Raw genomic sequence first — 26073 nt, forward strand, 5'->3', positions numbered from 1 at the left:
AAAGAGAAGAATGAGTCAACTGGGACAATTGGTTAAACATTCATAAAAAGAACCAGTTTTGCTCATGATCCCATCCCTCGTAGGAAAATAAATTTGACGTAGATCAGAGAATTAAATGTTAGAAAATTTGAACTAGAAAAAGACAGGCAAACATTTAACATGATCTTTGCTTGGGAAAGACTTTCGAAGTTTAAAAGCATTGGAAGGAAAAGCTGGATAGATCTAATAATCCATGTCAGAAATGCCATAAATGAAATGAAAGGCCAAAGCAAGGTTTTTCCAACAAATAGTATTAAGGACAAATAGCTTTAATTTATTTTTAAGAAACCCTCTCATATAAATTGAGAAGAGAAGCGCCAAACTCCCTTAACCCCACACCCTGCAGTTCTCTGCCCCCTCTCTGAGCCATACTGCACAGATGATTTGTCGGCACGTGTTCTCTCCACTTCCCCACCTCGTCGAGGCCCTCTGCCTGGCGGCCACCCCCATCAGTGCACTGAGTCACTACTCCATGTGGCCAAACCCAGAGGTCTTTGTTTTCCTTCCTTTGCACGGGTTGCACGCTTCCTCCTCCACACTGTCTTTCCTTCCTTTGGCCTCTGAGATAATACGTTCTTGTGTCTCTGGATGCTCTTTGCTCCTTCTCAGTGTCACTTCTCAGGTAGGTGCCGTTTCCTCTACTAGACCCCTAAACACCCAGCTTCCCTGGATCTCAGTCCTGAGTCCTCTTCTCATTGAGTGTCGTCTCCCTGGATGATCTCGCCCATCCCATGGGCTTAGATACCATTTATAGTCTTACAACTCGCACATTTATTTTATATTTTTATTGGATTGTAATTTATATGTAACATTATGTTAGTTTCAGGTGTACAACATAGCGGTTTGATATTTGTATATTGTGAAATAATCACCACAATACACAGTAAGCCTAGTTAACATCCGTCACCATACAGAATTACAGAATTTTGTGTTTGTGTGTGTGATAAGGCTTTTTAAGATTTATTCTCTTGGTCAGTTTCAAATGTCTCCCACTTTCAAACGACTCCCACATTCATATTTATAGCACAAGCCTCACCTCTGAGCTCTGTGTGGACTCATATATTCAGCTACCTACGTGCCATCTCCATTTGCATGGCTCCCAGGCATGTCGAATTTAAAATGGCAAAAGTTGAAGTCTTGCTTCCCTACCCACACCTGCCTTGACAGCAAACACACACAAACTCGTTTCCCTTCCAGGCTTCTCCGTCTGAATGAGTGAATGGCACCACCACTCACTGCTCGGAGTGGAAACATGGCGGTCATCCTTATTCCATCTCCTCCCCTACCTGCATGTAGTCCGAAATATATTTTAAATCTACTTCTCTCCCATCCCCTGCCCAGCCTTGGCCAGGCCCACTGCAGCAGCTTCTTCAGGGGCCTCCCCTCTCTTATTTACTCCCTTCCAGCTCTCCACATAGCAGCTCAAGACATCTCTTTACGATAAAAATTGGATCAGTGTGTTCCCATTGTACTTTAAAGAAATCCTGCCTGGGTCTTTTCTAACTCTCTAAACTCATCTCATGCCATTCTCTGCAGCCTCCTCCTGCTGTCTGCACGTGGTTCTCCTGTCAGTGTCCAGATCCTCCAGGCTCTTCACTGCCTCAGGGCCTTTGCACATGCTGTGCTCCATTCTCTACCCAGAAACCTCTTACCCCCAACTCTTCTCATTCGATGCCTTCCATTCCTCCCCCATTTTATTTTCTCCCCTCTGCCCTGTTTATTTCACTTATGGCATGTGTAATTTTATATTTAATTTGTTTAATTGTCTTCCTTACTAGGAAGTAAACCACAAAGGCTGAGCAGATCTGTTATTCACCGATATACATATCCAATGACTAGCACACTCCAGACTCTCAGTCAGTATTTCTTAAATGAGGGAGCTAAGTAATGAATGAAAACATAAATAGGTTAATGAGCAGATATTTTATAAAATGGGAAATACAAGCGGCCAAATTAATACACATGAAGCATACAGAATAGTGCCTGGGGCTTCCCTGGTGACGCAGTGGTTAAGAATCCACCTGCCAGCACAGGGGACACGGAGCCCTGGTCCGGGAAGACACCACACGCTGCGGAGCAACTAAGCCCGTGCGCCACAACTACTGAGCCTGCGCTCTAGAGCCGTGAGCCGCAACTACTGAGCCCATGTGCTGCAAGTACTGAAACCCACGTGCCTAGAGCCCGTGCTCTGTAACAAGACAAGCCACCACAGTGAGAAGCCCGCGTACCACAGGAGTAGCCCCCGCTCGCCGCAACTAGAGAAGAGCCCGTGCGCAGCGACAAAGACCCAACACAGCCAAAAATAAAATAAATAAATTAAAAAAGAATCGTGCCTGGTATATACTAAGCCCTCAATATATTTAGTTATTGTTATTCTTGTGTTAATAACATTTAGTAGCACTTGTTAAAATAATAATATCACCCAAACTAGTAGTCAAATTAAAAGAGTAACGAGATATCGATTTCTGCTTCTTAAATAAGCTAAGATTAAAAAAAGATAAGATGGTCACTTATTTGATGAGATGGGCACTTTTTACAGGTAATTACCAACTGATATGACCAAAAACAATTTGGATGAAAGCATTTCAGTTAGTGTAACAATTGATAAAAATGATCTTTTTGTTCAGAAACATGCTGCTAGACACTGGTTGTTCAAATATTGGTATCTGTACTGTGGAGGTTGTGCCTTTAAACTTTTTTTAGGTTAAATTTTTTCCTGATTTCTTTTCTTTTTGTCTGTTTTTTCAGGCATTTCCAGGTATGTGTTTTTCTTTTCCTTTTTTTTCCCCAAGCAATTAATCCCTCTATTCTATTTTTGGACAAGGATGTATTGGGGGAAAAAAATTTAATGTGTAACAACAGGGAATTTGTTGGAATGAGTTAACTTTCTAACAATAGGAGATTAGATGAGTGAAAAAAAGCCACTATTTGGAGCACCTAATGAGTTGGAAAACGGCCCTGTGGTATAGCAAAATTACAGAGACCAGAAAAGCCAATGACTGGCAGTAGACTTGTTCAGGAAAATTGCTGTTCAGTCATGTCATTGTGTTGACCAGCTAGCTCACTTTTAGCCACATTGCATTTGGCCATAAAGCTGTAGATATCTCAAGAGCCCTATTAAAATGTCTGGACTTTTAGATGTACAATTTCAGTGTGAAGGAAAAAAATAGAAATGTGGTCAAAATTTCATGTGCAAAGATATTCATCAAAAGTTAACAGTGGGGGCTTCCCTGGTGGCACAGTGGTTGAGAGTCCGCCTGCCGATGCAGGGGACATGGGTTCGTGCCCTGGTCCGGGAGGATCCCACATGCCGTGGAGTGGCTGGGCCCGTGAGCCATGGCCGCTGAGCCTGCGCGTCCGGAGCCTGTGCTCAGCAACGGGAGAGGCCACGACAGTGAGAGGCCCACGTACCGCAAAAAAAAAAAAAAAAAAGTTAACAGTGATGCAAAAAAACAAAGAACAACTGTAAAACGAAATGCCCAACGTTAAGGGCATGATCCAACATGAGAGTAAGGATCCAGGAATAGGTATACGCACTGTTTCTTTCTTTTATACAATACTGAGGATTTGCACTTGTTACCTTAGAGTAATTTGCTTAAGCAACGTCTAGTAAGATTGAGAATTCAAGTGTATTTCCTGAATAAATCACTGAATCATCAAGGGTTTTCGAAATACTTCTCAAAAAGATGTGAAAGTATTTATTACAGCTCTGACATGTAACAACTTGCTGCCCCCTGCTTTTAGGGAAGGCCAGCATGATGGCAAAATGAGCAGCATTCAGGGATAAACGGGTGGCAGTTATCTGTGAAAGGAGCAGCGGCAAGATGAAAGAGACTATTTTCTTTACCATGCTTATACGTAGCAAGCAACATAGCACTCTTTTTCTTGGGAAGACGTACTAAGCCACATAACTTCCATGTGGAAGTGATTTCATCTTCTAATTAAGATCACATTTAAGAATAAAAGCAGAGGAAGGAAACCAGGTTAACACGGGTATCATACCAAAAGCCTGGGGAAGCGGGAGGTCTTTGAAGGATAGAAGATGAAGGTAGTTCGGGTTCAGAAGGAAGTGGTTTTGTAGACCTTGTTTTTTTGTCTTGCTTGTTTTGTGGTCATTATTGGAGTGGTGTCTTAGACTCATTTAGGGTTTAATTCTGACATATTTATAAAGAGAGACAGGGCTTGTCTGGGTTTGGTAGCACCCCTGTTGTTAGAGGTTAGCCAAAATTTACCCTTCACATCTCATAAAGAGTTCTGTTACTTCACTTCTAGAAGGCTTGCTTACATGGTATTTGAACTGTAAGATTTTAAACTGCTGGGCTTTTAAAATACAGACTAAAACTTTTTTTTTTTTTTTTTTTACGGTACGCGGGCCTCTCGTTGTGGCCTCTCCCATTGCGGAGCACAGGCTCCGGACGCGCAAGCTCAGCGGCGGTGGCTCACGGGCCCAGCCTCTCCGCGGCATGTGGGATCTTCCCGGACCGGGGCACGAACCCGTGTCCCCTGCATCGGCAGGCGGACTCTCAACCACTGCGCCGCCAGGGAAGCCCCAGACTAAAACCTTTAAAGATAAGTTTCCCAAATGCTTTAAACAGAGAATTAAGAAATGAGAAGAAAAGAAAGACAAAAGAGGAATAGCTTGGGATTTTAGTACCTGTGCAGGCAGTGTTAATCAGGACCAAAAGAAAAAGGGAAAAGAAAGTAATTTTACTGATGGAATTCAGGTGCATTAGTTCGGTACATGCTGAAACAGATTTATAGAGAAATGTTTTATTCTGGGTTGCCTTGGACCAATTTATTTTAATCCTGTGGAAATAGATAGTTTGAGGACAAAAAGGAATGATTTGCTTAATTAAAGTCTCATTCTATTTTGAGGGTCTATTAATAGTTTAATACTATACATGAAAAGAAACAAAACAGAACTCAGGAAAGAGTGTGCCTAATGGCGATATTCCTTTATAAGTTGCAAAGCAGCAGTGTGTGCGATGGAAAAATTAAGTCCAGATTTGCTCAAAGTGCATTTGAGCCTGGCATTATCATCTTTGAGTTAAATGAACAGAATTTACATTTGCTATTCCAGCAGTTACCAAGGAAGATCAAAATTTTAAAAAGCAATACCTATTTGCTTTTCAAAAACTGTGTGTGTGTATGTGTGTGTATATATATCCATACATATATGTATACACACACTCATGGGAACAGCTTTCAAATTGAATTTTATCTCAGGATGGATTAACTGAAATAGAATAATGTACATATAGGTTTGGGGTAGTTGCTTATTCAAGACGTGTTATATTGAAACCGTCAATGATCTGATTTTCAGTACAAAAAGGAAAGTAGAATCCGAATTCTGTTTTTGGCTATAGATGTTGTGAAAAACACCTTCAAAATGAATTTCATATTTCCCTGTAGCCCTTTTCACACTGTAAGGCAGTAGGATATATTTGTGGCTTTATAATGTCTCTCGTTGGCTTGTTTACAATTTTGTAAACGAATATGTAAGTACAGAATTCTGTGTCTGTGTGTGCATACGCATATCTGTGTCCTTGCAGCATTAGAGAGAGAGGTTACTGTTTGGGGGACAATATGGATTAGGTTGAGAAGCTAGAGGCAGGAAGAAAAGAGCTCACCAGGAGGGCAAAACTGATGGCCGAGCTTGAGGGCAAGAGTAGTGCAGTTAGCCAGCAGCCCCCTATTCACTCCCCACAGCCCTCATGGCTCTCCCTCGCCCCAGCCACGTTCTCACTTCTCTACAGCTCTAGTCTGAGAAATCAGAAGGGAATTTACAATATTAAAAAGTGGAGGAAGACATTAAAATTTTCTGACTCCAGATTTCAGAAGCAGAAATACACTTCAACATCAGTGAAGTCCCAACACCAGATTTTCAGATTGAGTGAACTAAGCCCAGAAGAAGATAAAGGCTTTGCTAGTCAGCAGGAAAAGCAATACCAGCATCAGAGGCTCCTGGTTTCCAGGTTGGAATGATTTTTATGACTACATTCTGGGAGAATTCTAGTAAAAGTTAAACCGAGAGCCTCTTTTTGATTCATGTCCTTGCTGTAGGCCGGGATACTGCAGCGGCCCCGGAGGCAGAGGTTGGGAAAGATGCTTGAACCTTCTTTTTCTGGAAGAGAGCAAAATATTGCCCAGAAAGAGGAGTCATCCGATACTAAGTGAAGTTTCCCCTTGATCTTTTTAGAAGTAATTTTAGAAGTCTTCATCAGGCAAAACCAGATCCTTTCCAGATGGTGCCTTACACACCTCATGATGCTAGAGGATCGGACCCTGCATCCCGCGGGTGCTGCCCTTGTTTCATGTGTGATCCAAGCTCTTCAGATTGATTGGGAATCTTTGGCCCCAGGTTGCCCTTGATGTCACAGGTCTTTCTGCTTTCATTTATGCATGCACAGGGGAATTTGCCTTTCCAGCTTCTGGAGCTGTATAGATGCAGCTTGTCCTCCTAAGCCACATAAAACCACGTACCAGACCACTTAAAGCCCAAAGCTTCTATACATGAGACTTTTACAGGAAAGGGAACAATCTTCCGATAGCATTATTTACGATTCTCTATTCTAAAACTTAAAGTACAGACATACACTTGGGCCATACCTGATCACTTGTCCTGAAGAGAGGCATTTTGCTACGTGGTGGTAAAGCAGTTGATGAATATGCTATGTATACTGTAAATATATTTGTTATTTTTTTAAAAATAAATTTGTTATTATACAGGAGGTTTTCCATTATGAAACATCATTTGGTAAATATTTATTCAACACCTACTATGTGACAGGCCCTGTGCATTGGCCCCGGGTGAAAAGGGCAGATATGTCCATGTCCTCATGGAGTTTACATAGTTTTTCTCTGCCAAATGATGCCTTTATCAAGGATAGTAAACAATTCTGGGCTCTGGATTTTCTTTTGTGGTCTATTTACACATGCGTGTTTTTAATGAGTGTAAGCTTTTTGTTAAAATATAACATACACAGAAAAGTGCACAAATGACGTGTACAGCTCAGAGGATTTTCACCAAGTGAACTCATCCGTGAAATCAAGAAACAACATTGCCAGGCTCCAGAAGCCCCCTTTTAAACCCCATTCAGTTACTAACCTTCCCAAGGTAACCACTTTTCTGACTTCTGATACGATAGATTAGTTTTGCCTTGTTTTGAACTTTATAGAAGTAGAATCATATGTTATACAATCTGTGTCTGCCTTCGTTTGTTCAACATTGTGCTTGTGAGATTCATCTGAGTTGTTGCATATAGCTGGGTTCGTTCATTCTCTTTGCTGTATTGTAGTCCCTTGTATATATCACAGTTCATTTATCCATTCTATCATTAAAGACATTGGGACTATTTCCAGCTTGGGGCTATTGCTGACAGTGTCACCGTCAAGATTTGAGTACATGTCTTCAGGTGGACATGTCTGTTGGGGACACGCCTATTGAGTTGGAATGCTGGGTCATAGATTATGCATATATTCATCTGTACTAGGTACTGCCACACAGTTTTCTCAAGTGTTTATATCAAGTGATAGTCCCACCAGCAGCGTATGAAAGTTCCAGTTACTCCACATCCTTGCCGAATCTGGCGTTATGTACTTTTTCATCTCTGTGTGTTTTTTAAGTTAAAAAAAATAAGTAGAACAGAACCACTGGGACTTTGTGGTAAACAATGAAACGTCATAAAGTTTATGGCAACAGTGATAATCCCTCAGATTTTGGTCTGTGCCAGTGATTCAGAATGGTGTTATACTGAATTACAAACTCTGCTGAACTGTTGATCGAATCAAAGCCACTGTTTACAATGGAAAATCCTGCAAAAGTGGGTCTTTCTTACATTTTGAGCTGTGGCTTTTTCAGGCCAGCAGCGTTGGACCACCTTTTTATGCAAGAGGGCCAAGTTAGAACAAATAAAAATATTTACAGGCTGCCCTCTTTGAATTTCAGAATAGACATGGCTTTATTGAGACCTGGGGAAGAAACATGCATCTGATGTGCATTAACCTACCACATTCAGTAGAAGGGTAGAAGTGAGAAAGTTGAAGCAGCTATTAGGCAGTAAACTATTGACATTGGATCATATTTGAGAAATGGCTGTAGGGAGACAGCTGTCATCTGGAAATTAGCTTGTCAAGCTAGGAGGGCTAACTTTTAGACTGCGACCCTAAGAAGGGGGCTATATTGGCAGCCCATCCTCCCTGCTTTAACAGCATCTCCCAAGGAGGAATTGTATATGTTAATGGATCCAGACTCCAGGCCCATGACAGAGGGTCCAGCTGAGGTAAAGATGAACCTTATTCGTGGAAAGATGGTGATGATTTCCTTTTTCTTTGCAGTCCAAGAGTTACACTCACACACCAACTTTATATTTGGACTTCAGATTGGGCCAAGGAGCAAAGCATTCCCAGCCTATTCCTAAAGGTATGATGGGCTCTGCAGTTTAGTGATCATTTCAGGGGGAAAAAAAACCCACAAGGGGCTGCTTTTTCTGGAATGGACTTGTTTCTGAACCTCAACACAAAGTTCTGTGAACCTTGTTTACGTTTAATTATGTTTAAATTAGCAAATACTGCTTGAGCTTTTCAAGTTAAGAAAATCAGGAGGAATTCATAGAATGTTAGGGCTGAACCGTTGGGGCCGCCCCTCATTTTATCATTGTGAACGCTGAGACCCAACAGATGCGCTACTTGCTCAAGGCCACGTGAGGACTCGTTGGACGCGGCAGGACGTTTACCCAGGTCTCCTGACTTCTGGGCCACCTTTGACTCACAGAGTTCCTGGAGGGCAATCCAATCTGTGTTATAAGTTATGAACAAGTGCATTCTTGATTGAGGTACAGCTTTGGTTATGGAGGATTTACTTTTAAGTCGTCGTTTAAATCCAAAGAACAGTTAGAAAACTCCCAAGTGTTTAAGGCCAGTTTTATTTTTAAAAATGGCCACCCGTGAGGTCATTAGGCATCAGCCTCGGACCCATTGTTTTCTTCTTTGGTTTCTTTCATTCTGGCTATTTTTAAGTACAGGAAGATTTTTTACATGAATGCATATGCCTACCTTCATACATAATTTTTATAACAATAAATGTGATAGCACGTGTGCTTGAAGTTTTAGTGCTGTGGGTTTTTCTTTTACTTTCGAGTTTGCTTTCCTCTAAACCCTTTCCCTCCCTCATCCACCCATAGCAGTATCCTCCCTGTATATCCCAGATCTGCAGTAGATGCCAGATATATCCTTGAATTAGATCTTACAGTGTTTTTCTCGACACTCACTCTTCTCCACTTTCATTTATGTGCATGTAAATATACACACATACAGGGTTATTTTCTCCTTGTTTTACTAAAATGGAATCATACCAGAAATATATGTTTTGCGTGTTGCTTTTGTGACCAGACAGTACCTCATGGAAATTCCTCCGAGTCTGCTCGTATGGCTTGGTTGAACGGCGACGTTCTACGCCATGGGTTGACTACGATGCATTTAGCTCTTCCCTGTCAGCGGGTGCTCCCCTTGTCCCCTGCGCTTGGCTACTGCACAGTGGTCTGCAGATTCTCCATGACCCCACCAACACTTGCGTGTGTGGTTCATGTTAATTTTGACTCTGCACTCCACTGCCACCCTATATATTGCCTCTTAAGAGAATGTGTATCTGTCAGTTTACAAAGCTGTACTTCTAGATTATTTTGTCATTATGAATTTTAAACTTGAGATTTGTTTTCAAAAATGTTTTGGAATGCATACAAAAACAAGTAGCTTAGAAATGCACGTACATCACTGAGTCGCTCTAAACCCACTTTAAACGAGTCTGTTATAAACCCAGTTATGCAGAAGAACCTTTCTTTTCCAATATGTCACTTCCAGTTACAGTGTGTTCTCCCCCCCACCGTGCCCTCACCCCCCGTATACAGTCATACACGCCTTCATTGCGTTAGGTGACAAGTCTAACGTTTGAGGCTTCCCTGTCCAGTGCCAGACAAACAATTAATTCAGGTATTGTAAAGCATTTATTATTTATAGACTCAATAGTACTGGCTGCCTGTAATCCAACATACTGGCTAGTAAAATTATACTGTACAAGTTTTATTATCAAACCATTCAAGTCAAGCTCATCTTTTGTCTTTTTTTTTTTTTTTATCCGCCTTTCCAGGTCAAATTCCAGTATAAAATTCAAGGACTGTCGAAATTCATTTTATTTGAGTGCTTTGTTGCATCAAATATTCCTTGAAATGTGTAGCCCATTGGCTGGGTCCTGATCATGTTTTGTTTATAATAATTTGATTGTTTTGCTACTCATGGTAAAGGGATTTGACGTGGATGTCTGGGTTTTGTTTGGCTTTTGGCATAAGCTTTGCAATCTAACTAATTTAATGTTGACTTTCTTGTATCATCACCAAACTAAAGGGATAGAAATAGAGGCATACACTGCTACCATCCCATTTCTGACACCAGAAAAAAGTATATGTCCCAAGGGACATCCAGTTAAGGGAGACTGGCAACATTTCTCATGAGTCAGACAGGTTTTATCTGAATTCCATCCCATAAATAATATTGGAATCGATTTTTACCATCTCTTTATTTCCTTCGGGCAAGGCACATTTCTGTAGGGCTGTGCTAATCTTGTGGAAAACAGATGTTTCATGCAGTGATGATTTGGAAGGCACTTGATATCAGAAATTGAGCTAGATGGTGCATCACTTACAAAGAATCCAATCTGTTGAGTCCCTGACAGTACCAGATTCCTCTCACATTTTTCATGTTGGTTCTTGGCTAAAGTAAGAATAAGTAGTTGTGTTTTGTGTTTTTTTGCAGTGACTTTTACCATCTCTTGCAAAGCAGTCTGATTTCCCTTGCTGCAAACTGATATACAGATAGCACCATGTGTTATCATTCATTGAGAAGGACATAAATCTGTATTTCTAGGAAAATATCAATCTTTGCCGAGAAACTTGCACCTTCTGGTCCTCCTGTCCCCTTTGTCTTCTGACTGACTGCATCAAAGTTGGGCCCTCAACAAGCACTCTGTTTGTTTTCTCCATCTTCCTTCACAGTATCCCTGCTACTTGGCATTTAAAAGCATGATCTGGAGTGTTAAAAAATGGAGGATTGTTATGGTATCGAAAAACTTAATTTTGCTTCCCTCAACTTTTAACTTTTCTTTAGAGTATATGTACATCAGTCAACAAAATTGCTTTGGAGAACATATAGCTTATCGCATTATTCTGTGGTAAGCAGAATAATGGCCCCACGAAGATGTCCACGACCTAATCCTGTAACCTTTGAATGTGTTACCTTACATGGTATAGGGGATGCTGCAGGTATGATTAAGTTAAGGATCTTGAGATGGGGAGATTAGCCTGGGTGATCCAGGCGGACTGAGGTAATCCTAAGGATCTGTATAAATGAAAGAGGGAGATGGGAGTCAGAGTGAGAGAGAAAGAGATGTGACAATCGAAGCAGATACGTACAACAAAAACTGGTTAGAACCTACTAGGCCCAAGATGGCAGAAGGTTTGACTTCCTTTAGACCTTGAGCCTCATCATACGCTCATTGTAATACGTTAGCATGTTTATGACACACCCACAGTTGCTGTGACAGTTCCCAGGTGGACCACAAAAGGCCAGAAAAATGGCCCGTGGCCCAATTCCTGGAAATCCCCGCCCCTCCCCCAAATTAGCTGGAATACTCCTCCCACTCGTTAGTCTTTTACGCAGCCCATAAAATCTAACCTCCCCACACCCTAGAGGCCTCTCTTGCCTTCTGAGATGGACCGCACTCTGTCTATGGAGCACATATCTCCCTGGATAAATTTGCTTTCACTCTACTTCAGCTCCCTCTTGAATTCCTTCCTTTGTGAAGCCAACGACCCTCACTTGGCAGCCCGTCCCAGGGGCTCGGATGAGACCTGGGACGTGACCATTCTCTCGTGCCCCCTTCTCCTGCAACAAAGTCACATTCTCTGCGTGTAGAAAACTGATCGGAGGCAACCAGTTAGGGGCTGTTTCTCTCACCTATATGATTTTATCTGTAAAAGAGAAGGAAGATATGAAATAAATATGCCAATGTCTATTTCATTGTTTCATCCTTTGTGCTCTTCTGAACTAAAATATTAAAGTATTGAAAATAAACAAAAACCAGTCTCTAAAGTTGAGAGGGAAAGGGATTAACAAACAATGTGGCCTAATGATGAGGACACATCACACAAAGCCAAACTGAGGGCCATTCTACAAAATAATGGGTCTGTACTTTTAATGAAGAAAATGACTGCGGAGCTATTTCAGATGAAAGGAGATTAGACATGACAACTAAATGCCTCATGTGAACCCGGATTCCATCCTGGCCTAGACATGGTTTTTTCTTTTTGCCCTAAAAAGCATTACTGAGACAACTAGCTCAATTTGAATATCTGTACGTAGCTAATAGTATTGTATTAATGGTCATAATTTTTAAACTGATATTGTATTTCATAATTTTTATAAGTGCACTAGGGTTACGTTGGAAAATATCCTTGTTTTTAGGAAATTATTTCAAGGTAACGGGGTATCATGTCTCCAAGATTACTCGCAAATATTTCAGAAAATAAAGAATGATGTATATTTCTAGAGAGAATGTTAAAGCATATGTGATAACAAGTTAGCTTTTGGAGAATCTGGGTGAGTGGTGTATGGTAATTCTCTATACTATTTTTGTGACTGTTCTGTATGTCTGAAATTATTTCAAAGGAAAAATTAACAAATAATTTGGTGGAATGAGGAGGGGGAAGGGAAGACCCGGTGGGTCTGCCTCCTGTCCAGGAGGCCAAGCATGAGGTCCATGGTGAGTGAGCTGCCTACCCAAGCTGAATGCAGGGCTATCTGGTGTGACCCAGAGTTTGGGTAGAGGTTTCTTCTCTCCTTAGCCCTGTTCCCCTCTCCCCTTTCGAACCCAGAGCTGACCTTTGTCATGGATTTGGCGTGCCACCAAGTCATGTTTTTCTACTTTCTCTACACATTCATGTATAAGCAGCCATTGGAAAGTTCTTTGAAATAATGAACTTAAGACTGAGGGGGAAGGAAAATGAGCTGGGTTAAGGCAAGGAATGTAGGCCAAGAAACGCTCTCACTAGGGATGTTTGCAAGAATTGGGAACCTCCCTGGAAATGAGAGCAAATGCCACAGAAAATGATTTGTGTTTAAAAGAAAAGTTTTCCACGTCTTCTGTTGGACTGAAGAAGGGCTGACATAAATGTGTTGCCGATTAACCCAAGCTACAGGACCAGGGGTTAATGTGACCTTCATCCCAGCTCCTGTTCGTTGTCATTGACTGAGGGAGGGGAGGGGAAAGAGCTTCCCAGCTGTGAAGAGCCAGTAGCTTGGAGACCACAGTTGCAGGGCCTGTGACCTCAGACAGAAATAAAAATGCCAGGATGGTATCCATTCCTGGTGCAGGACAGAAAAGTGGGAGGAAAGATAGGGGAACAAAGAAAGATGAGAAGGACCTGAAAATCTCACAAGAGAACTCTTTGATGATACAATCCTGCTCTTGGCAGAGAAGGAATTCCAAAAAAATGTGGTAGTTCGTAAACATATAGTAAGCATTCACGTGATTTGACTCTTGTTTTGCTATAGCTTTAAGAAAAAATGCTTAGTGGGAATTAAACTAGGTTCAATAGAAAGCAAGTGCAGATAGACAACATGATAAAAAGAAGGAAAAAAGGAAATTGCCCTCTGTTGCTATTTTATTCCCTGTAACACTCTGTGCCTTCTAGCCAGTAGCATGAATTGTGTTATTGATGGTGAAGGTTGAGTCTGTATCCTAATGGAAGACTTTTGCAAGGAACAACAACAGGGGAATGCACATGATACATTGACTTGGCCATTCCTTTAAGCAAACGTTTGGTCCTTCTGGATAAAAGATTTAAAAAGATAAAAAGAGAAAGAAAACAGACCGAGGCAATTATGTGTAGACTAGTTTTCTGCTTGAAGGGTGAGTAGGAATGAAGCAGAGGCGGTGGAGGAGAAATGAGTTTAGAACAATCAAAATGATTCCAAATAAAAACCCACTTGAACAATTGAGAGCTTTGACGTTCTGTCAAACTTGGAAACCATTAATTTTTAATACCTTTCAACCATGAGGAGAGGATCGATTATGTCAATCACAACACGTCCTTGCAATGGAATGCTTTGCAGTCTTTCCCAAGGATGAATTATTTCTCTGTGTTTTGGGAAGCTATCCAAAATAGAACACTGAGTTCTAGTTTTTAAGCAAATAATATATAGTGCATAAAAGAGAAAAGAAACGGAAAACACAAATACCGAATTGCTAATGATATTTATGGGCTGAGAACAGTTAGCATGTGTTTTCAGCATCTAGCACGAACCTCCGTCCCCCCAAATTGGACAATGTGAAGACCCCTGGCTGTGCCGTCGTCTTTCTGTCTCCACCCACAACAAGTGCACCTGAGTGGTAGCTGGTCACTGGATGATGGGAGGCGGAGCTCAGAAGACTGAGCCAGTGGGTCAGTAAGGGAGCAAAAGTGCGAGTGTGCTCTGAGCAGTTAGACTTAATTCCAGAGCCCTTACACTCATTCTCGTAAAATCTCGGGGAGGAAAAAGTGTGAAATAGGAGGATGAAAAAAATACCGTCTGGCGTCCACCTGAGTGTCTGTCTTTGTTTTGCCATCCTTCAGGCTTTCCGAACCAGACTCAGTTTATGTTAAGTTTGATCAGTCATGCCTTATCACGTGGGCCTCTCTTGCACTTTTCAACCCACCTGCCAGCACAGCCACATCCCTAGAGTCTACTTTGTCCTCTGTGATTCTTCCATGCCTGCCTTGGTTTTGTTTACTCTGCCACCACGTTGACTCTCTCACAGACTCCAGTCTGGGTCCTGCCCTTGTACCTTGGACTCGGCCCTACATTCCCTTCGCAGATCTTCTTTTCTCCCAAAGGCACACGGAGTGATGTTCTGATTCTGTTTTGAGCTGGCCACTCCTACATTCATGTCCCTCAGTGGTGCTGCAGCGTCCCCTGTGGGCTATAGGGACAATACGTAAATATCCGTGGAAATCCAGTGCTCGTTCCAAGAGGGCAGATAGTGGGTTGTCACTTAAAACTGTTTGGAGGGGACTTCCCTGGTGGCGCAGTAGTTAGGAGTCTGCCTGCCAATGCAGGAGACTCAGGTTCAAGCCCTGGTCCGGGAAGATCCCACATGCCGTGGAGCAGCTAAGCCCGTGCGCCACATCTAAGGAGCCTGCATTCTGGTGCCCACGAGCCAGAACTACTGAGCCCACATGCTGCAGCTACTGAAGCCTGTGTGCTCTAGGGCCCGCGTGCCGCAACTACTGAATCCCGCGCACCTAGAGCCCGTGCTCCGCAACAAGAGAAGCCACCGCAATGAGAAGCCCGCGCACCGCAACGAAGACACAACACAGCCAAAAAAAAACTGGAGGCCCAAGGAACTGAAGATAAGCCAGACTGGTGTGTTGTAGTTATTAACATGATGTTCGACCTGGAAGGAACAGCTTGTTTGTTAGTACAGCTGTTGGCATATAGATATATAGCCAGTGAATAACACACTGTCTACTTGGGCGGCTCTTAAATACTTGAGGCCAAGTCATTTAGGTTTTGGGGTGTGTGTGTGAATGCATGCATGTGGGACTGTGCTTAAAACTGTTTACAGAACTTAAGTTTTAAAATGTATGTATATCTAAAAGATTTCATCTTCAAACCTTTTGTATCTGTAACTTATATAAGTTTATATATTTGTATGTCATATGTAGAGTATTAAATATTTGATATTGTTATCTCTTTGTTCCTTTTGGCATTATGGACACTAACGTTTTAATGTCGCTGGTCCCTTTTCAGGGTGGACAAGCTTCATTTATACCATATCTGGAAATGTGTATATTGGTAAGTGATGAGTCTGTTGCTTTGGGTTCAATTGCAATATCATTTAAACTACTGCCAGGAAGGAAAGGTAAGATGAAACCTTTCGTGTAATTGAATACTATGTTTCCTCCTGTTCGGCACCAGCCCCCTGTACATCCTGGTACATCCTGGTACACCCAGGGCAGGGCACCTCTCAGCTTCCAGTATATTCAGTGAGGGAGGAGAATAGGAACACCAGACATGACAGCAGCCATTTTACTGTGGCCTGTGTGCACATGTAAGGTCCAGGCGCAATTATGTGGGTTGACACCTTGCTAGGATGTTGGCAAGCCCCATACTGATAAAGGGATGGAGCTTTAATGGGCTGCAAGGGGAGCAGGACACTATCTCCTGGGAGGTGGAAGGAGGTGAATTTGCAGTCCCAGGTGCTTCTGAGAAATCTCTAAGTCGGTTTTCTTTTATTCTGAGGGGTTGTGCATGTGTCACTTGTTGAGTCTAGTCTGGAAGGGATGTTTGAGACCCAGTCAACTCTCATTTTATAGATGAGGTATGTAAAGTCTAGAGAGCTATTAAACTTGCCAGAATTATGCATTGGTAGACCTGGGACCAGAACCAAGGGCTTGTCAATTCCACTCCCTGTGCCCCACCCCATATCCTTTGTACGATGACAACACAGGAACCACACCATCTAACTTGTCTTTTCCAGTCTAAACCCTTTAGCCAACCCAGTAGTAGAAGAGCCAGGAGTGGTGGGAGAGTGGAGCTTGTAGAGTAGGCTGGCTCCGGCCTGTATCTACTCCCGCTCTCCCCATCCTCCTAGAAGCAGCATGGAGGCCAGGAAAGGTCGCTGTAGGTTTGTCAGGGCCCACTGACCAACTTCCAACTGCCAGTAGTACCTGTGTTTCTTGGCCTGAGGCTTTCTCTGAATCCTGGGAAGGCTACTCTGCCCCAGTCAGGGCAGGATGAAAGTGCTAAGGAAGCTGCCTTGCCCCTCAGGTGGGATAACGCTGAGGCCTGTGTGTGAGGCCTTTTCCTAGAGTCACCTGGAGGCGTTATGTTCAAGCAACCCATGTGAGCGTCCTTGGTAACACATCCTTCATTGTCTGCCTTCCCTTTCCTGTCTAACTTTCCCAATTCCTGGACTGGTGTTTCCTGGGACTGCCTCCCAGATAGACTCCTTGGACTCAAATATGCACCTCAGGCAGTGCTTCTGGGAAAACCTACAGTAGGAGAACCAGCCTCCCTTCTCCCCTTCCCTGCCCCTCATGGCCGTGATGGGTGGTGTGGACGGGGTGAGGGGGATGGAGCAGAGCATCTGACCGCTCCAAGCTACAGGCCAAGAATCCCATTTCTGAGGCCCTCTGTGGTTGGAGCTCTTTACCCCAACCTGTAGGGTAGCCTCCTCTGCAGTGAGCTTGCTGCCCTAGCATGGCTACTTCCTTGGACGACACACTCCCAGCCCCGGACAGCTGGCTCACTGATACTGTCTGCTGAGGGCTTGAAGGCTACACCCAAAGCCATTTAAAGCATTCTTTATATTCTCCAGAAGGGCAGTTTAATTGCCTGAAATTAATCTTCTGAAAAATAGTGGTACCACAAGTTCGTGTATTTTGATTTTATACCACAGAAATGGGCTTAGTTCCTCTTTCATTGATTAGCGTTTCAATTATGATTCAGAAGCAAAATTCATTTATTTCAGCATTTGAGAAAGTGTGAAAACAATTTAGTAGTAGTATCACAAGTCCGTGGGCACACACATTAAACTATATTAACCATCTGGAAGGGATGAAGCGTCATTTGTTTTTATGATCTTTTGAAAATCTTGGTTATCACATAGTACTTTCTAAAATGGAGTAAAAGCCATTTTTATGGAGGTAGCACCCCTGACTTAGGATTTCAAGAGAAATAAAATAATCTGCACAAATGGAAAGTAATCAAGCACATGGATTCTGAGGTGGTAAGGGTACCAGAAATGTGTAGAATGAGAAAGGACAGGGCCACATAGCAGCTATCTCCATCATTGCGGGCCATACAGTTCCTGTTGCAGTGACTCATTCCTGCCTTTGTAGCACAAAAGCAGTCACAGGTGATACATAAATAATTGGGATGGTTGTTCCAAAAGAAGTTGATTTATGGCCACTGAAACGTGAATTTCATATATTTTTCATGTGTCATGAACTCCTACTCTTGGGATTGTTTTTAGCCATTTGAAAACATAAAAACCTTTCTTAGCTTGTGGGCTCTACAAAAGCTCACATTTGACTTTGGTTTTATAGGCAAGGGAAAATTTTTCCTCTACTGTTCTAGGTTCTTTTTGGCTGGGCTATGAGTTAGATTGACGTAAGACAGGTTAACAGGAGAAAAACAAACTTAATTACATAGGTACAGGGGTCCCGTAAAACATGAGACCCAAGGGCAAGTTGGGCAGATGCCATCCTGAGGCAAAGAATGAGATAGGAACCTGAGGCTTCAAAGGGGAGGAGAGTCATTCACAGGATGATAAGAAGAGCAGATGTTTGGTAATTAGATGTTTGCCCTGCCAGCCAGGTAGGTCATTCAGATGAAAGTTATCTCTGGTAATAGCTCTCTCTTTGAACCAGGCCCCTTATCTAAATTCTTTAAGGTAGTTAAGAGAGTGGTTAGAAGCTCTTCCTGAGTCTTTTGGGCCTTGACTGTCTTCAGCTCAAAACAATCTGCGTGCCAAAGTGGCACATCTTGGGGAGTCTCATTCTGAACCCCTTCAGTTTAAGTGACATTGTAGAGGTTGAAGGGGAGAAAGATTAACAAATAATCTTCAAACCCTGTTTGAATCAGTAGTTAGAGCCTTGTTTCCTGACAGACCTTTAGTCCAAGAATTTAACAAGTGAAAAGGTCAGTGGTTCGAGGGGTAAGAATGACTTACACATCCACTTGTTTTTCTCGAGGTGAGGCAGGATTTTCCTGAGTCATCCCTGTTCACTGGCCTGGTCACCTCTCATGACCATGAGCCACAAGTGCAAAACATCTGGCAGGAAATGGGGTCACGGTCTGTAGTGTTGGAGCAAACTTGCATCTGTCTAGGGTAAAGTGGACCATGGAGAGAATCTACCTCACGAAACTGCCCTCTTGGGAACCTGCTTCAGCCAACGAATAGCTGGCCAGGTGACCTCATTTGAATTTCATCTCCTTCCCTTCCTCCTCTTGACCCCTGAATGGAGATATTAATGAGAAAAACAAAAGGGCAAGAACACATCACCAGAGAAAAAGAAACAACAAAGCAGAAATAGCTATTGAATGTGTACTGACCTATCAATCTATAGAGAGAATCCAAAAAATGCTCTCTGAGTTTATTGCCTCAATTTTGTCTTGCTTATAAAACCAGGATGGCAGCAGGCAACCACAGATGGCAGGAACTGATAAGCAACTAATTATCTTAAATGTCGTGTACCTCCGTTCTGTTGAAATAGATGTTATAAATATGTACTTAATGTATGGGGCTGGAATAAAGAGACTGCGATTTGGCTTGAGAAAGTAGTCTGGGGAGATTCCATAAGTGGAGATTAGGATGACTGTTAAAAATATTAATTGGGGCTTCCCTGGTGGTCCAGTGGTTAAGACTCCACGCTCCCAGTGCAGGGGCCCTGGGTTCGATTCCTGGTCAGGAAACTAGATCCCACATGCCTCAACTAAGAGTCCACATGCCACAACAACAACAAAAAAGATCCCGCATGCCGCAACTAGAGATCCCGTGTGCCACAATGAAGATCCCACATGCGGCAGTGAAGATCCCATGTGCCACAGCTAAGACCCGGCGCAGCCAAATAGATAATAAATTTTAAAAAATATTAATTGACGCAGGAAGTACTTAAAAGATGGACATCAGTAGAGTTAGTTTTGTAAGGACAGGTGGAGTTTTGAACATTAGAAAATGCTGGACGTTAACTAGTTGTCTAAATTAGATATTTTAAAGTTCATGGTGAGCATAGTGAAGTCATGTAATCGCCCACTAACGACACCCTGAAGAAGAGAAGGAATTAACAGGACTAAAATAAGACAAATAGAAGTAGTACTTCCTTATTTAAGAGTACTTATTTGAGATGTTTTATGGATTTCCAGGATCTTCTTAATTTTTGATACATTGTGTTTTTTTTCAAGCCTTCTGACTGTTGAATAGTAGCTTTAGAAATTGTGCAGGAGAAAGATCTTTGACAGCAGTCTTTTTCTGAGGCAACAAGTCCTTTGACCAGCCCCCGGCTGAAATCTTATGCAGTATATGATTTAAAAAAAAAACAAACAAGAAAATAAAACAACATGGTCAGAAAACCAGTAAATCCCAAGGATATTAGCTCTAAACCCCTTCCCTGCAGCTGAGATGAAAATGACATTACACATCAACACAGAGATCAACAGGTTACAGGAGTTTGTATCCTGTGTCCCTGAAGCTTGGGGCAGTTTATCAGCTTGCATGCCAGTCCCTTAGAAGAACCAGTATCAAATATACTGTTGGGGCTTAGAAAATACATTTAGAAATCTAAAAATATTTGTGGTTATTGAGATGACAACTAACTGGTTTATGTGGGTAGTAAAATGTTTCAAACTTATTTGAATAAGTAATTATTCATGCTCACTGTGCTCTGCGCTTTGCTTCTGGTTCTGGGGGGAATTAAAAAGTTTGACACAGCCCCTGGATCTCAATAAAGGTGGGGAAACACACTAGGAGCCCTCCGAGCTGACCTCCACTTACCCAAAATGAATTAGACTAAGCAGTGCGCCTCATTCCATGCGGAATACGTTGAATGAGGTGCCTGAACGCCCAGGATGATCGGCTCCCCTGGTCCACTTGCCCCCTGCTACTCCCCCTGGCAAGTTGAAGTGGACTTAAAGGCAGGTGTGATTGTTCTCTAATCTGTTTATGCCAGTTGCACGAATGATTGCAATTATGCGATTTAATTAAATAATATTTAAATTAACGAAATAAGCTTGAAAAGAGTTTGTATTTCTAGAGCAACGAAAGTCAAATGCTTTGTAAAAGTATATTGCTAAAGAAAACTCTTAGAATTAGTATGGCGGAGATGACAGTAAAAGATTAGGGGAAACTGTGAAAATCTAGAAGGATTTCAGTGGTGCATTATGGGTATGCTTTATAAAGAAAGGCAGTGCTTCAATCCAATTTCTAAAAATTGGCAAATGGATGCACATTTACAATTTAATTTAAAGTACAATGTTGGAAGCAGCTTAATCTTTTTCAATTAATGATCCGGATTGCATCAGGTAAGAAGGCTTCAACTATACATACAAAATTGATGATATCAAAATCTGTGATAGAAGTACCAGAATGTACGGAACAGAGGGTAAATGGGACAGTAGTTCTTGTAAAGAGAAGAAGAAAAAGGAAATTTTGTGTATGGGGAGAAGTTTCACAGCAATAAACCACACACTGAAGATGCAGCACTAACTTTAAAATGTTTTAAAGTATTTTGCCCTTTCATGACTGTTTACGCAAACAAAAATATTTGCAATTCGTTTTCAGTTAAATTTTCCTGAACTGCACTATTAGATATCTTGGCGAAGCTTCCCAGTGGAAACTATTTATTATCTGATTTGGCTCGATTTATAATTGAAAGTAGTCAGAACCAATAAAATATATTTTCTTTGAGACTTATTTTAGGTTGAGGAGATAACCAGATGGGTGAAACAGCATAGAAATAACATGAAGATGGAATCAATCTTTGCTTTATGTGATCCTGCTTTAAACATTTTATAAAATAATACAGAAGCTAAAGGTACACTTAGAATGATTAATCTTAAAAACCTGACTTTCCAGTGTCTATAAGAAAGGTTTGCTGGGCTTCCATGGTGGCGCAGTGGTTGAGAGTCCGCCTGCCGATGCAGGGGACACAGGTTCGTGCCCCTGTCCAGGAAGATCCACATGCCGCAGAGCGGCTGGGCCCATGAGCCATGGCCGCTGAGCCTGCGCGTCCGGAGCCTGTGCTCCGCAACGGGAGAGGCCACAACAGTGAGAGGCCTGTGTACCGCAAAAAAAAAAAAGTTTGCCTTATGGTGGAGCATTTCAAATGGCCTCTTCAGAATCAATACTGTGATTCCTCTCCTAGATCAGCAAGGAGAATGAGCGGAAGTTGCATTCCGTATAAAATTAGAATGAGAACTCTTAGGGAAACATGAACTCTGTTTCTAAATTAAGATTTTCTCATAGACCAATGACTGGCAGTCGAGCAAGCTACCCTGGTAGGAGGTGCAGAGAAATCCCAGTTCAGCATGATTTTTGAGAGCTGTCTCTTGCCAGCTCACTCCATTAAAACATAGTGAAGGGGCTTTATAAATCATTTTGCTCTCTGTATCATAAAACATCCTACATGATAAAATTAGGGGTCAGGGGTAGACCACATGGGTAATGGGTGTTACATATGAATTCATTGAAGATAAAGACATGGTTCATTGCTCCCAGGGAATCTCAGTAAAGCACACTTAATGCTGCTTTATCTCACAGTTTAAAATATTACCCCAATCTAAATGAGATGATTCTTAGACTCCGAGACCCCTCTTTCTATGGCCACATCCTTGCGTGAGTGGAAAATCAGCGGAGTTCTATCATTCACTGCCGTGACATCTGTTAACCTAAATCCTTGGGGGAGAAGAAACCTTCAGTGATGTGCTGGGGCTCGCTCTTGCTGGAGCAGGTTGTGTACCTCTTCCCTGGCCTCAGATTGGTAGCTTGAAATTGGCCACAACGGGAGCATTTAAACCATGGAAATTGGCACACAGTACAAATCAGGTTTGTTTTTCCCCTTGTCCCCGAAAGCCGGTTGGTAAACATTAACTAGCACACCACTGCCTCTGAGACAGAAGTTCCTAAGCTTTTTGTGCCATGAACCCTTTTGACATTTGCCAAGGCCCCACCTCTGAACAATGTTTTCTGGGTTTTTTTTAATTCAGTGGTGTCATTAAAAGGTTAAAAGAACAAGTCTGTGATACAGTTCCACGTGTGCTTCTCTGATGACATTTGAAATAACATGATCCAGAAGCAGGTCTACTTTAAATTGCTAAGTAGTGATTAACATAAACTTATTTTGAGATCTTTACAATGCTAATGTGATATGAAAATATCCGTGATTTCTACTGGAAACAAAATCATTGGTCCAGCTAATACTGCTGTGGTTTTCTGGCTACAGTCATGACTGAAAGAAAGGCCACATTTCAGTTAGGTGTTCGTGAAAATAAAGATGTCATTTGTCTCCCATGCAAGTCCATGATTGCTCTGAATTCTATCCATGGACCCCTTGGGAACACGTTGACTCCAGGTTAAGAAGTTCTCTGTTAGAATCCTATTTCACGTTTGCAAGCATCAGAATGAACCCTGCTGCTTCATGTAGGTTATCTCCAAAGTGGAGGTGAAAGGGAGGCCTTCTCTAGAAAATATGACTATGTTTGAACTCCAGTCAGTATTCACAAAATTCACAAATTATGTTTAGATGGTAATTCCTCAAGCTACTGCTTTTGCTTAAATAAGTGCTTCCATGTTGATTATTCAGCTTTAGCTGTATCGTGTCAGGTGAATGCCCTTTTTTTTAATAGTCCAGAATGTCATGCGGACATCGTTACGGGCTTCTCAGCCTGCCCGGAGTCTTCTCTCTGCTGTGTGTTCACGTGTCTGGTTTTCAGTCAGCTGAAAGGCCCAGCCACGTCCCACCCGCCGCCTGCTGTGGCCGTTCAGGCCGCTGCATGATGCTGCTTCTAGGGAGAATCGTGTTCTTCGGCTCTTCTCTCTCCCATTGTTGCCCAGTCTTTCTTTCTCCACTCCACCTCTCAAACCCATTCCTTTCTTTCTGTGTCCACTCTCCCAGTTCAGACTGGAATTCATTTCCACTGAGACTGTTAGAATAAACTCCTAACAGGTCATCCTAACTTCAGTCGTGCCCTCTCCAATTTATTCTGTGCTCTGCTTTCAGTTATTTCTCCAAGACACAGATCTAACCATTTCCCACACACACCCTCTCCTCAGAGGTCCTCCGTTTTATACGGATAAGCGTGGCCTTCGTGTCTTCCCTTGACCTGAAGCAAGTGTGCATTGCCATCATTCCTCCCAGGAGAATGTTCCAGCAATGATAGAAGGTTCACCCGGGCATGCCCTGCACATTGCCAGCCCCTCACCTTTGCACAGCCTGTCCTCTTGTCTAGAGCACCCTTTATCGTAGCTTTGCCTTTTATCGGTCTATCTGATCCTGCAGAGCTCTGCAGTCCCTGTTCTCTCTTTGAACTTTGTTTATTCCTTTCTTATTGCCTTTAACACACAATTTCATTTGTATTATTTTTTCTGTTTCATCTGTGAGCCTTAATATAGGAGGGATGGAAATATATCTATCCTGAAACCTCCCCACTCCCGCAGCATTTAGCATAGCGCTTTGTACATAGTTCCACAGGTGTTGTTCACTAGCTCTCCAACTTAGCTGTTTTCCAGTTGAATTAGTCTCTGTTTTATGAATATATATTTACTTTCTCTCAGTGAGATTTTGAGTTATTTGTATGTGAGGAATCGGCTTTGCACTTCTTTGCATTTTCTCACAGTGCTGGGCAGTTAGTTGTAGGTGTTCAATAAATACTTGTGGAAAGGAATTAATGATGGAATTTACTAATTTTCCTAAGCATGCTTAAATCTTTTGAGGTTTATAATTGACCCAAGGAAACACTCTTATTAGCATGTAATGCCAAGGACTTTGCTTATTAATTAACCTATTAGGCATGACATTGAAAGTGTAAGTGGAAACATAATACAGGATTCACTTCCTTGTCCTTTTCTACATTGAAAAGCAGCCAGTTTTGGACTTTAATAGTAGCAAATACCATCAACGAGATTTCAGGAGATTCCTAAGTTGGTTGTTTCTGAACTTGAAATTCATATTATGGTGCCGTGTAGTTAACCAAGTTTGTAATCGTATGAGAAATGTACTACCATGAGGACTAAATTAAGTGGGTCGTCTTTTTTGTAGGACCTGATGACACGCAACAAAAAATAGAACCTCATCACACAGCCGTGCTGGGGGAAGGTGACAGTGTCCAGGTGGAGAACAAGGTTTAGTATTAAAAATCTTTAATTCTCTTTTTTCAAACACTTTTTTTGCATTTAAAAATTTTAATTTTTTTTTTTTTTTTTTTGCAGTACGCGGGCCTCTCACTGTTGTGGCCTCTCCCGTTGCGGAGCACAGGCTCCGGATGCGCAAGCTCAGTGGCCATGGCTCACGGGCCCAGCCGTTCCGCGGCATGTGGGATCTTCCCGGACCGGGGCACGAACCCGCGTCCCCTGCATCGGCAGGCGGACTCTCAACCGCTGCGCCACCAGGGAAGCCCTAATGTAATTTTTAAAGGTTACTTTCCATTAACAGTTATTGAAAAATATTGGCTCTATTCCCCGTGTTGTATAATACACTTTTGAGCCTACCTCACACCCAATGGTTTGTACCTCCTAATCCCTCACCCCTGTCTTGCCCCTCCCCCAGCATTGGTAACCACTAGTTGTTCTCTGTATCTGCTTCTTTTTTGTCACTAGTTTGTTGTATATTTTAGATTCCACATATAAGTGATATCATACAGTATTTGTCTTTCTCTGACTTACTTCACTTAGCATAATGCCCTCCAAGTCCATCCATGTTGCTGCAAATAACAAACTTTCGTTCTTCTCTATGGCTGAGTAATATTCCATTGTATATATGTACTGCATCTTCTTTATCCATTCATCTGTTGATGGACACTTAGGTTGCTTTAATTTTCTTAACTTGTACTTTCTACTAGTTTCTAGGAAAATGCCGAAATCTCCTGTGTACCTGGAAAATTTTTTCTCTTCCTCCGGGAAAGAAACTATGCCACAAGTTTATCAGCCCCTTTCATTAACTTCTGTTATTTCTACTGGTTTATTTTAAGCTTTTATCTACACTGATTCGTCATCTTTAGGAATCATTGAAAGTCCGTATTGTTTACCCCTAGAAACCTGAATCTGAAGGCAGCTCTTCCTTGTCTCTCACTTTTTCTTTCTTTATACACTTGATTGATTTTATCGTTAGCATAAGTGAAAATGGATCAGCCCTTTAGGGGTATAAATATAGATCTACACACATATTCCCCTGGAGCCCTCTGAAAGTCAGCCCCACGTTGAACTGAGAGGAACATATGATCCATCTT

General features: G+C 42.1%; 1 protein-coding gene across 1 annotated transcript in view; it reads left to right on the forward strand.

The window, feature by feature from the left end:
- PIR (pirin) overlaps window positions 1–26073 on the forward strand; it is a 100672-nt gene that overhangs the window by 57739 nt on the left and 16860 nt on the right. Inside the window, 3 exon segments of the mRNA XM_089904764.1 lie at window positions 8377–8461; window positions 15880–15924; window positions 24888–24970. Coding sequence (XP_089760890.1) covers window positions 8377–8461; window positions 15880–15924; window positions 24888–24970 — 213 coding nt within the window.

This window comes from Delphinapterus leucas, chromosome X (assembly GCF_059928025.1).
Source record: "Delphinapterus leucas isolate spDelLeu-1000000601 "Yukka" chromosome X, BTC_Dleu_Yukka2, whole genome shotgun sequence".
Lineage (NCBI taxonomy): Eukaryota > Metazoa > Chordata > Mammalia > Artiodactyla > Monodontidae > Delphinapterus > Delphinapterus leucas.